Genomic DNA, 12,696 nt, shown 5'->3' on the forward strand with positions numbered 1-12,696 from the left:
AAGTTCAGGGACATTTGTGCCTAGAAGATGTAAGATATTGCCTTCACAATATAGTTCTGTGTCTGATCCAGTATTTGTTTGCATTTTTGTTCCAGCCAAGATGAGCTTATATCAGATCCACAGGTGCAGAAAGTAATAGCAGAACAGACTTCTGAGTGGTCAGCAATGTTGGAGCGGCACCACAGGGAGGAGTGGGCTATGCTGAGGAGGCATGTGCAGGATCAGCAGGTAGGCAGCAGCAGCATTCGTATCATGTCTCCATGTTCCACAAATACTTGCTCATGGTGAATGCTTGCAAAGGATGGTTCTTGATATAGTTTGTGTTTGAAGTTTGTTTGTACTGGAAGTTGCAATACAGAGACTTTCTGCCCAAGTAAAAAGTTCATTTTTGGAATCTGCTGTGGATTCAGAGTTTGGTATTAGTATCACTACAGCCCAAGTCTCCCCCCTCTCCCCCACCCCCCTCCCCCCACCCTTGTCCCCATAGCTGCTTTTCCTTGAGCACTCTGCATATTGGATCTCCCTTCCAATGATCCCTGAATCTCTCTGAAAAGGTGTGCAGTTGGCAAGGTGAAACACAGCACATTCTCTGTAGGCAGAATGTCTTCTTAATCACAATTTCAGGTGAACAATTATACTCTGATAACTGACAGTCGAGTGTGGAATGTGGTCAGGTGGGATAGCTCCATTGCTCTTATATCAATCCTAAAAAGTACTACCTTTGTTTCTTTCTTAATCTTTCTTTTATTTATCTAATCCATATGCAGGTTAGTTTTGAAACATGGGAATTCTTTTACAAGCTGTAATTTTATAATTCGTTGTGTTCAGAATGCGACTTTTTACAAGGGGATTTTATGGACTGCTCTGCCCTCTTTTTAGAGTTTTTCTGAACACCATTAAGTATAAAACATTTGCAGTTGTTATTATACATAGTTGTATCTGGTTGTATAGCGTAAAATTCCTGTTATCCTAAAGTCACTTGTTTGAAATCTACTAGTAGTAACTTTTTTAAAGATTGTTATTTAAATTCCATATTAACTATGAAATGAAATGAAAATGTTATAAACAAATATAGATCAAACTTTTTTTTATAAAAATGCTGCCTTTTTAATTTCAGTTATTGGTCATCTAAAAAAATTAAAATTTGGTACAAATATGTGAACATCCTTTTGTGAAATGAAAGAAATTATGTACATTAGTAATACTATTCAATCTCTAGAAATACAAAAGTACTTTATAGTGTGTTCATTGTTAGCATTTTTGACCAAACTTTTATTTATTGTGAATACTAGCATTTTCATGGGAATAATAATTAAAATTTAAAGATGGCATTTTTACTACAAATAAGATGATAACAGTATTTGATAATCAATATTTCATTTTAGTGATAAATATGAAATTTGAATAAAAGTAAAAAAAAGAAAATGTTGTTACTAGTAAGATTCAAACCAGCAACATTACAATTTCTAGGTCATTCTGCTATGTATGATTTGAGAGATGGAATAGTGAAAGCAGCAGCATATCAAATACATAAAGAGAGAAGGCCTAGTAGAAATCCTTGGATGTCACAGGAGATACTGAATTTCATTGATGAAATGAGAAAATATAAAAATGTGCAAATGAAGCAGGTGAAAGAGAATACATACATTTAAAAAGTGAGGTTGACAGGGAGTGCAAAACTGCTGAGGAGTAATGATTAGAGGACAAATGTAGGGATATAAAAGAATATTAAAATATGGGAAAGAGACTACTTACGGGAAAATAAGAGACATTTGGAGAGAAGGAAAGGTACTGTGTGACTATCAAGAGCTCAGACAGAAAACCAATACTAAGCAAAGGAGGGAAAGCTGAAAAGTGGAAGGAGTATATAGAGGGTCTGTACAAGGGAAATGAACTTGAAGGCAAGAGGATGTTGATAAAGAGGTGATAGGAGATATGATACAGTGAGAAAAATTTGACAGAGCATTGAAATAACTAAGTCAAAAAAGGCTCCTAGAGTAGACAATCTTCCATCAGAACCAAGGATACCCTTGTGAGAGTCAGCCAGGACAGAATTATTCTATCTGGAGTGCAAGACGTATGAGACAGGTGAAAAAGCCTCAGTCTTAAAGAATAGTGTAATAATTCAAATTCCAAAGATAGCAGGTGCTGACTGGTGTGAATATTAGTTTAATAAATCATGGTTGCTAAATACTAACATGAATTATTTGCAGAAGAATGGAAAAATTGTTAGAAGCCAACTATGGGAAGATCAGATTGAATTCCAAATAAATGTAGAAACAAATGAAGCAGTACTGACCTTAATACTAATCTTAGAAGATAGGTTCAGGAAAGGCAAACCTACATTTGCAGACTTAGTGAAAGCTTTTGAAAATGTTGATAGAAGTGAAGCAAAGCTGTAGCCTATCCCTGATGTTCTTCAATATGTATTTTGGACAAGCACTAAAGAAAACAAAAAAAAATTGGAGAAGGAATTAAAATTGAGTGAGAAGAAATAAAAGCTTTCAGATTTGTCAGTGACATTGTAATTCTGTCAGAGACATAAAAGAACTTGGAAGACTTGTTGAACAGAATGAACAGGATCTCGAAAGGAGGATATATAAGGTGAACATTAACAATAGCAAAACAATGGTAATTGAATGTAGTAGAATTAAATGAAGTGATGTAGGAGTTAGATTAGGAAATAGACACTAAAAGTAGTACATGAGCTTTGCTATTTGGTCAGTTTAGAAGCTGATGATGGCCAAAGTAGAAAGGGTGTAAAATGTAATTCACAATGGCAAGGAAAGCATTTCTGAAAAAGAGAACTTTGACACTGGATATATATTTAAATGTTGGGAACTACTTTCTGAAGGTATTTGTCTGGAGGGTAGTCTTGTATGGAAGTGAAGCATGAATGATAAACAGTTCAGACAAGAAGAGAATAGAAACTTTTGGAATGCAGTCCTGCAGAAAAATGTTGAAGATTCTGTGGATGGATCAAGTAACTAATGAGGAGTTACTGAACAGAATTGGTGTATGTGACAAGAAATTTGTGGCAAAATTTGGCTAAAAGAAGGGATCTGTTGATAGCACATATTCTGAGACATTAAGGGCTCACCAATTTATTAGTGGAGAGAGGTGTGGGAGGTAAAAATTGTAGAGGGAAATCAGGAGGTGAATGCAGTAGGTAGGTTCAAAAGTATGTAGTTTGCAGTAGTTATTCAGAGATGAAAAAGCTTGCATAGGATAGAGTAGTGTGGAGAGGTACATGAAATGAGTCTTTGGACTGAAGACCACAACAACAACATGTTACACAGTCAGTTAACAAGTAATATATTAATATTCTCAAAATGTTTTGTTTTTACCAGTGGCTGAAACACATGTGATGTGTTTCAAAATCATATGAATAATGGACAGACCAGTGCATGCCAGATGTTAGGCACTTTGTGAAACAAGGTTTTTTTCTTCAAGAACATTAATTTGGCACCCCAAGAAATTTCTGCCTGGGGCACTGGGGCAGATACCCTGGTTTGCCCCCCACCCCCCACCCCACTCCCACACACACACACACACACACACACACACACACACACACACACACACAGAGAGAGAGAGAGAGAGAGAGAGAGAGAGATCCAAACCTGGTCTTGGGTGACATTACCAATGCTACCGTGCAGTTAAGGTATTGATTGTGTCTTGCCACTGGTGTACTTAAGATATGACTAGAATCTCTTCAGATTTTCTGTCAGGTTTCAAGACAGAGTTTCATTGTAGAAACCACTAAAAGCACATTGTAGTTAAGTCCATGCTAAATGTCAAGCTTTTGTAATATTTCACCATTCTTGGAGAGTTACCATTCTTTTGAATCTGGCATGCTTTTTTTGTTGCTTTTGCAAGAGTGTTCTGACCTAATCTTTGTACTGTGGATGATCATTTCCATTGAAGCATAGCATGTTGGAAACTCCTCTGTCTGTTATGTTTCCTGAGCCCACGAATAAAATTTTGTCACCTTTTCAGTCCATACGTAGTGCAGCTGTATAAGTAACACATAAAATGTACTTGAGTATGTGAAATTATTATTTGCACAAATTCCATTGAAATTTATAGTTACAAGTTCTGGCTAATTTACATTTCAACTATTGTAAGTAATGGGAAGCACTTTGAGGTAATATACAGAACAGGAAGTGCTGTTCCATTCACTTGAAATTAGGTATTTCACTCTTGCTACAGACACATTAGAAAATCGCTTGAAACTGATTAACTTATAAGATAATGACAGTGAAAATTCTGAACTTAACATAATTTTGATTGCCTATTTTGCCTTAAGCTTACAAGATTCTGAACTTTAACACTGTACTTTTGTTGCTATATTTTTCTGAATCAGAGGATGCATTTCAGTAATTAAGACACTAATTAAGATATTGAATAACTGATACTTATAAAAGATCATTTTAAAGATGAATGTCATACACGTAAGTAGGGGATTTCTAACTCATAAGTTTAATGATGTTCCACACACTTTTATAATTTACGAACCTTGAATATTTTTCATAAACCAGATAACAGTACAGTCTGTACAAAATTTAATTTAGCCAATTTTCAAAACATTAAATAGTTTCAGGAATGACCTCATATTCTTACATTTGTCCTTACCTAGCAACCCCTCTAGCAGAATTGCTAGTTTGCAAGCAGCAAGCAATCATGTAACTTCATTATGCCAGTTTGTGTCAGAGTCTTCCTTCAGATATGAACAGTGTAACAACACCCATGTTGAAAGAGGATGTGACAAAAATTACAGATCCGGTAACTATGCCAATCTGTACAGGAAGGTTTGCCTTAGTCAGCCTGGTACAGACAAGTGCTAATCAGTGTCAACATTTTTTCACTGTTCAGTCACATTTAAATGTGATTTTTTTCTAGCCAACCTAATAAACAGTATATTATTCTGGTGAAATTATTATGCCAATCAGTTGCATGACTGTGCTTATGATATTTAATTGGCTGTCCTTCGCTACACTGAACTATCATTAATTATTTCATCAAGAGCATGTTCACTGCACAAAAACTTGATGGTAAGAACTGTAACAAAGTACAATATGTGGTCTTCCCTTACCTGCATGCAACAGAGTATTGTGGAACTTGAACTGGCCATTGTTAGAAAATATGTCACTACTGGATGAAGTGAATGGTTCCAAACTTCAAATACTGTGTGGCTGCATCACTGAAACTATTGCTTTTGTCATCTACAGTTTTCAGTTTCTTACAACAATCAAGAGAAGAAGTGTCAGCTGCCGAGAGCATCGAAGCAGTTAATGTGGATTAACTACACCGTCTCTTATTAATTTTTTGGTATAAATCTCTCAACCACTGTTGACACTGTTTCTTTGAATTCAAGCCATATCTGGTCTACAATTACATAGTTAGTTCAGAAGGAAGGCAGACTGTCTTTTAGGAAGGTGTCAAGTGAATTTTTATCTGCTTTGTTAAATAGATATATCTTGCATTTATTTTGGTAGGTTTGGATGTTATGGTACTCAGTCTCACTACAGCTACCTTGTAGTTAATAATCTATGTATCTATAATGATGCTACCTATTTGTTCAGGATTATTTGTTTCTAAGAGTTCAAGAATGTTTCCATGACCATTTACACTTCGATTGGACTGCTGAACTAATGGCCCACAATACTTTTCAGGGAAAGTGTTTATTACAATTTTTTACTATTTTAATGCCTACAACGCATATTAAAGCCACCAACTGTAACTGTATAACTGGCTATTTGAGATGATACTCAAGTTTTCTTTGAACCTTTCAGTAACTGTATAATCTGTTTCGGAAGTGAAACTTCCTGGCAGATTAAAACTGTGTGCTGGACCGAGACTCGAACTTGGGACCTTTGCCTTTCATGGGCAAGTGCTCTACCAACTGAGCTACCCAAGCACGACTCACGCTCCGTCCTCACAGCTTCACTTCTGCCAGTATCTCGTCTCCTACCTTCCAAACTTTCACAGGAGAGATTCTGTAAAGTTTGGAAGGTAGGAGACGAGATACTGGCAGAATTGAAGTTGTGAGGACAGGGCGTGAGTCGTGCTTGTGTAGCTCAGTTGGTAGAGCACTTGTCCGTGATAGGTAAAGATCCTGAGTTCGAGTCTCAGTCCGTCACACAGTTTTAATCTGCCAGGAAGTTTCATATCAGCGCACATTCCGCTGCAGAGTGAAAATCTCATTCTGTTTCAGGAGTGTCAATAACCCAAACATATATTAATTAATTATTTATTAATCTCTACCCACACTAATACACAGAAACTACCTACAACATAAGTCTAGGAATCTGCAGCCTACATGGTCGCATCTGAGCATCTGATTCAAATCCTCCATCAGATCTGTATCAAATGTCTGCAGTCAATCAGTCATGTCAATGAAGCTACATGTCCTGTTGATGGTGCTAGAGATAGTGAGCTCTGCCTTTATCTCACAAATAAGACTGGCACTCTTTCCCAATTCATATAACAGTTAGAAACCATAGAGAATCTATTCCAATCCAAAGTGGCACACATCGTTAGTACTGACATGGGCCCCCATCTTTAGATGGCTGCACCATGTGCTCTTCAGGCATCTGGAAGGATCTATTCCACATCTGGGATGTTTTGTCCCACTATGCACACAATAGTGCACACTGGACTTCTTTCCCTGCATGGCAGCCGTATCCCCAAGGAGCCCCATTATGCACCAAACATTGTAGCTTTCAACTCACTCTCGATGAATATACAGATCTTACAAGCTAAGAGGCTTCCTCTGAACAGGACAAGTAACTGCATGTGACTCAGGATGTTCAGTAGCCACAGGTAGTTCCTGAAATCTGTTTTTCAGACAAATTGGAGAGGTCTTCTGACTGACAACCCCAGCCCTGATAATCTTTCACAGCCTGTCACATCTCAGAGGACCTCACTCAACCACAGGTGAGGGATCAACCTCAGTACAGACTGAAATAGGGGCAGCCACAGTAGGGAACTGATCAGGGGATATGTGGGAAGTGCTGGACATCCTGTGGATCACTGCGTTTTCTCTCACCTCCCGCCCCCCCTCCCCCTACTCACACCCTCCTGACACACAGTGATGCCCGTTACAACAGCCTAAAACTGTTTGACCAAAGCCAGCACTGCCCGGAATTGTGAGCCAAGCATTACCCAATCAGTTCACATCCTAACACAGCAATCATAGCCCCTTTCTGTACTACAGTTGCGGAAATCTGTAATTCCAGATTGCCTGATGCCTGACTTAAGAGGTATAAACTGAAAGAAAACATTTTCACAGTCCCAGCATCAATTCTGAGCTGATTAGATGTCACATTGTATGCACAGACACAAAATTCCAGAATGGTGGAATTGGAAAACCGTCAAAACTACTTTTTTGCAAGACACACAATGAGATTTCAACTGTATCAATTTTGTGTTTGCATTTGATGGAAAATATTTCTTTAATAGTAAATCTGCATAAGCACTGTAGACAAGGGTGAAATACATGTAAGTTCACTGATGCATAGATTCTACAGCACTACAACATTTACTATTTGTTATTTACCATCCCAAAACAACTACAAAATATTACTAAATAACATTTTACAAAACAATTTTAATTTTCAGGAAATATTTCATGTTATTTATCGTTCTAAAATTCAGGATGGCATATAACACACATGTGAGAGTAGGTAACTGCTCACCAAACTGATGAGGTACTATGTAGTGAAGACACACTCAGTGCTACCCACAACAGAAGGACTCCTACTGTGCCTCATCAAGCTCTGTTGTGAAGGGTAGCCTAGAAACCATCTGCTTCCCAATTGATCCATGCAAAAACCCTGGCCCCCTACTCTCAATGCCCCACTTGCAAGTTTCACATGTCTGTGCAATACCAAGATACAAAACCTATCCCACGCTCTGCCTCAAATTCGAGCCTAAACCATCTCTGTCTTTAATTTGTTTACCTTTCTGAATATGCACCAGCACCACTTGGATATTACTTGACACTTGGAAGATGCATACATGGCTAACTTGCTCACACAACTAGATACAGCCGTATTCTAGATCAAAGTAGAGCACATTGGTACCTCACAGTATGAGCATCGGAAGTGACTGTGGAAACTGCCTTGTAGGACAGTCGTTTATGTCAAATGAATTATGATGAGCAAGAGGGGAAAGGAGGGACAGTGCAAACAGAAAAGCTGACGAAACATATGAGTAAAATGTAAGTCACAAGTAAAACATAAGTCAGTGGTGTGCAAATTATGGCAGGAGAGAACAGTGCTCAGCAGTGTGAGATAAAAGTATCTGGCACACAGAAGAAGAAGCAAAGTAAACACAATAAATGTCTCACTGTAATATCAATAAATAATGAGGCAGAAACACCTGCAATATTATGAACGAAAAAACACTAATTGCAGTCTTGACAGCAAAATATAGGTACACAGCTGTGTTAGCGCATCAAAGGATTTCTACTGAGGGCAAGCAACATTTTCATTCCGCTTTTCATGTGCTTCTTAATGACAACGCTTGTGCTATTCTGCAAGTGGCCTCATTTACTCTTAAATTACTTATTCACCATCTAGCATGTGTTTTCCAATAAAAATATACATTTTTGGGTGCAGAAGAACTAGGGTTACAAATTGATAAGACTGGATTTTTGAAAGATATACATTTTAAAATTTGAATGAACTGTATTTCTAATGACCATACCAAACAAAAGAAAAATTCGGAGTAGGTATTAAAATCCATGGAGAAGAAATAAAAATGTTGACATTTGCCAATGACATTGTAATTCTGTCAGACAGCAAAGAACTTGGAAGAGCAGTTGAGCGGAATGGACAGTGTCTTGAAAGGAGGATATAAAATGAACATCAACAAAAGCACAACTAGGATAATGGAATGTAGTCGAATTAAGTCGGGTGATGCTGAGGGAATTAGATTAGGAAATGAGACACTTCAAGTAGTAAAGGAGTTTTGCTATTTGGGGAGCAAAGTAACTGATGATGGTCGAAGTAGAGAGGAAATAAAATGTAGACTGGCAATGGCAAGGAAAGCGTTTCTGAAGAAGAGAAATTTGTTAACATCGAGTATAGATTTAAGTGTCAGGAAGTCGTTTCTGAAAGTATTAGTATGGAGTGTAGCCATGTATGGAAATGAAAATGGATGATAAATAGTTTGGACAAGAAGAGAATAGAAGCTTTTGAAATGTGGTGCTACAGAAGAATGCTGAAGATTAGATGCATAAATCACGTAACTAATGAGGAGGAGGAGAAGAGGAGTTTGTGGCACAACTTGACTAGAAGAAGGGACCGGTTGGTAGGACATGTTCTGAGGCATCAAGGGATCACAAATTTAGCATTGGAGGGCAGTGTGGTGGGTAAAAATCGTAGAGGGAGACCAAGAGACGAATACACTAAGCAGATTCAGAAGGATGTAGGTTGCAGTAAGTACTGGGAGATGAAGAAGCTTGCACAGGATAGAGTAGCATGGAGAGCTGCATCAAACCAGTCTCAGGACTGAAGACAACAACAACAATTCTGAGTAAGGAATAAGATGTTTCACAATAAAACATTTAATTACCATCATCAGCTAAGCCTATAGAGGTTCTTATTATTTTCTTCATACATACAGGATTTAAATATCAATGTGTGGGCATATATTTCCAAAAACAGTACACTGCAGTTCCCAACTTAACGGATTTTTCAATGGATGCATAGTGTACAAGGTGTCTCTGCCAGGGAAGTCCACATCAGATCTAGAAATAAAAAAACTTTTCAGCAGACAAAAGCGGATGGGGCTAAATGAGCTGAATCAAAGAAACCTGAAGAGCTGAATGCCAATTGCTGTTTGTTTAGGTGGTTGGCTGGGTGTGCAAATGATTATTGTTGTTATAATTATTAGTGAAATCCACAGATTAAGACTACCAGACCAGAAATAAATGACTAACAGGAAGAATAGGTAAGAAAGATTAATATGTACTCTTCTTGGTGTAGTCAAGAAAATATTTTGACAGAAAATTTTTACCAGATCACTACACCACTAATGGCCAATTCTACAGTCCCAGATTAGCAGCCACTCCAGTTATAGTCTCAGAATAGCATGGAAAATGCATTGTATGAATATGTAATAACATCTAACTGAAGAATAAACATGGGATGACTGAACTGGTGATCCCGACAGAGTTAGTGAATTTAACCAGAGAAGAAGAAATGGGAACCTGACACAAATTATATGGAAGAATATGACAATTCCAAATTTATTAAAAATTTTTGTACTACTACTTTCAATTTCATGCTTGAGAAACTGGAGTGCATGAATGAAGTGTGAAACTATTTCCTAACATAAATATTTTTGCTTGTAGTAGGAATAATAGGAATTTGGTATTTGTACTTCATGAATTTTATTCTGTCATATTATTTATGTGAATGAGGTATGCATAAATGACCAATTGTGCCAAAGCAGTCTCACTTTTTTGCCATGTGTTACAATTGCTACTGTATTAAAAAGGCCTATTTTGTTTTATTTATCTGCTAATGACAAATTGGATGTAATCAAATTGAGAAACCACATCAGTCTTGGGTACTATTCATATTAACAGCTTTTCCAGTATTAGACAATGACATTTTTATTTTTCATGTAGCTAAACGTTTGATGAACTTTGATGAGGTAATAGATTCTTTTGCAGAAAGAAAAGCACGTTGTGTTAAACTTTAGCAAGATTATAGAGAGAAATGCTGTAACCTAAGGACTGGAGAAATGTATACTGTCTTGATTGTGTCTTGTCTTTATGGGTTTTATGTTTCCTATATTTAATTTTGTGTCACACAAAAGAGAAAGTTTTTAGCTAATTGGCAATACAGAGTGAAAATTTTCTGAAGTGTTCCTGTTCTCTCAGTTATAAACAATCCCACCCAGTAAAGATTAGATTAGGCTAATTATTCATTCCATAGACCCACAAAAGAGGGGATCCTCCTGGGTGTGGAACATGTCAAATAAACACATTACAAAAATGTAATTAGAAAAACTTGAGTTTCATTCATTTTAATGATCCTGAATCAATAAACAGTAAAATTATGTACATGAATTAAATTAAACTTCTAATATTTACAGGTTTAATACTTACATCTGCTTTCATTAAATCCATCATTCACACAGTAGCTAGTTACTTGGCTATTACAACCAAGTATTGTCAAAAATTAAAGTAAATTATTCATTTCAATGATCCTCAGTTAAGAACAGTCAAATTATGTACAAGATTTAAAATTAAACTTCCACAATTTACAGACTTAAGAATTACATCTGCTTTCCGTACATCCATCATTCACACAGTAGGTAGTTACTTGGCTGTAACAACCAAGTCTTGTCAAAAATTAAAGTATAATAAATGTTCATTAAAATGGTCTACTGCACTTGTTGAGAAATTCATGGATGGAATAGAAGGAGTTGTCCACCAAAAATTCTTTTAAATTATGTTTGAATTGTGCCTTGTCTGAAACTAAACTCGTAATGGTTGCTGGTAACTTACTGAAAATATGCGTTGCTGAATGCTGGAAACCTTTCTGGGCAAGAGTAAGTGATTTTAAATCTTTATGTATATTCTTCTTATTCCTAGTATTGATACTGTGTACTAAGCAGTTAGTTTGAAAAAGATATGTTTTATTTACAACAAACTTCATTAAGGAATAAATATACTGAGAGGCTATGGCTAGTATACCCAATTCTTTGAATAGGTTTCGACATGATCTTGGATTTACACTACTCATTACTCTTATTATATGCTTGTGTACTCTGAAAATGTTTTCTCAGTTTGTGGAGTTACCCCAAAATATGATACCATATGACATAATGGAGTGAAAATAAGTCAAATATGCCAGTTTTTTTTATATTTATATCTCCTATGTCTGACATCATTCGCATTGCAGACACAGACTTGTTTAGGCACTTTAGCAGTTTGTTAGTATGCCTCTCCCAACTGAATTTATTATCAAGTTGTAATCCCAATAATTTTACACTCTCAACTTCTCCTATTTGCATGTTGTCATATTTTATACACACACTAGAAGGAAATCTCTTGGAAGTTCTGAATTGCGTATAGTGGGTCTATTCAAAGTTTAAAGATAGTGAATTGGCTATGAACCACTTATTAACGTCAGTAAAAATTTGATTAGCTGCCCTTTCTAAATTTATATTTGATTTACTATTTACTGCAATGTTTGTATCATCTGCAAATAAGACAAACTTGGCATCTGGTAATGTAACAGATGACAGGTCATTAATATACACAAGAAAAAACAGTGGACCTGGTATGGAACCTTTGGGAACACCACATGTAATTTCTTCCGTCAGATGATGTCTGATTGCCTACTGCTGAAGTGTTACGTATTGACACCCTTTGTTTTCTATTAATAAGATATGACTGAAACCACTTTGCAGCACTACCAGTGATGCCATAATATTTAAATATTTTAATTTACTTAAAAGAATGCTGTGATTAACACATTCAAAAGCCTTTGACAGGTCACAGAATATGACAGCTGCCTCTAATTTGTTGTCTAACGAATTAAGGATATTTTCACTGTAAGTGTAAATAGCCTTCTCAATATCAGAACCCTTAAGAAACCCAAACTGTGACTTTGACAGTGTGTTATTTTCACTAAGGTGCTTAAGTAGATGCTTGAACATAACCTTTGCAAA

At 36.5% G+C, this 12,696-nt stretch overlaps 1 protein-coding gene across 1 annotated transcript in view; it reads left to right on the forward strand.

Moving 5' to 3' along the window:
- LOC126094937 (1-phosphatidylinositol 4,5-bisphosphate phosphodiesterase-like) overlaps positions 1-12,696 on the forward strand; it is a 524,263-nt gene that overhangs the window by 471,063 nt on the left and 40,504 nt on the right. Inside the window, exon 20 of the mRNA XM_049909585.1 lies at positions 96-228. Coding sequence (XP_049765542.1) covers positions 96-228 — 133 coding nt within the window. The remainder of the gene's footprint in view (positions 1-95; positions 229-12,696) is intronic.

This window comes from Schistocerca cancellata, chromosome 8 (assembly GCF_023864275.1).
Source record: "Schistocerca cancellata isolate TAMUIC-IGC-003103 chromosome 8, iqSchCanc2.1, whole genome shotgun sequence".
NCBI classification, from domain to species: domain Eukaryota; kingdom Metazoa; phylum Arthropoda; class Insecta; order Orthoptera; family Acrididae; genus Schistocerca; species Schistocerca cancellata.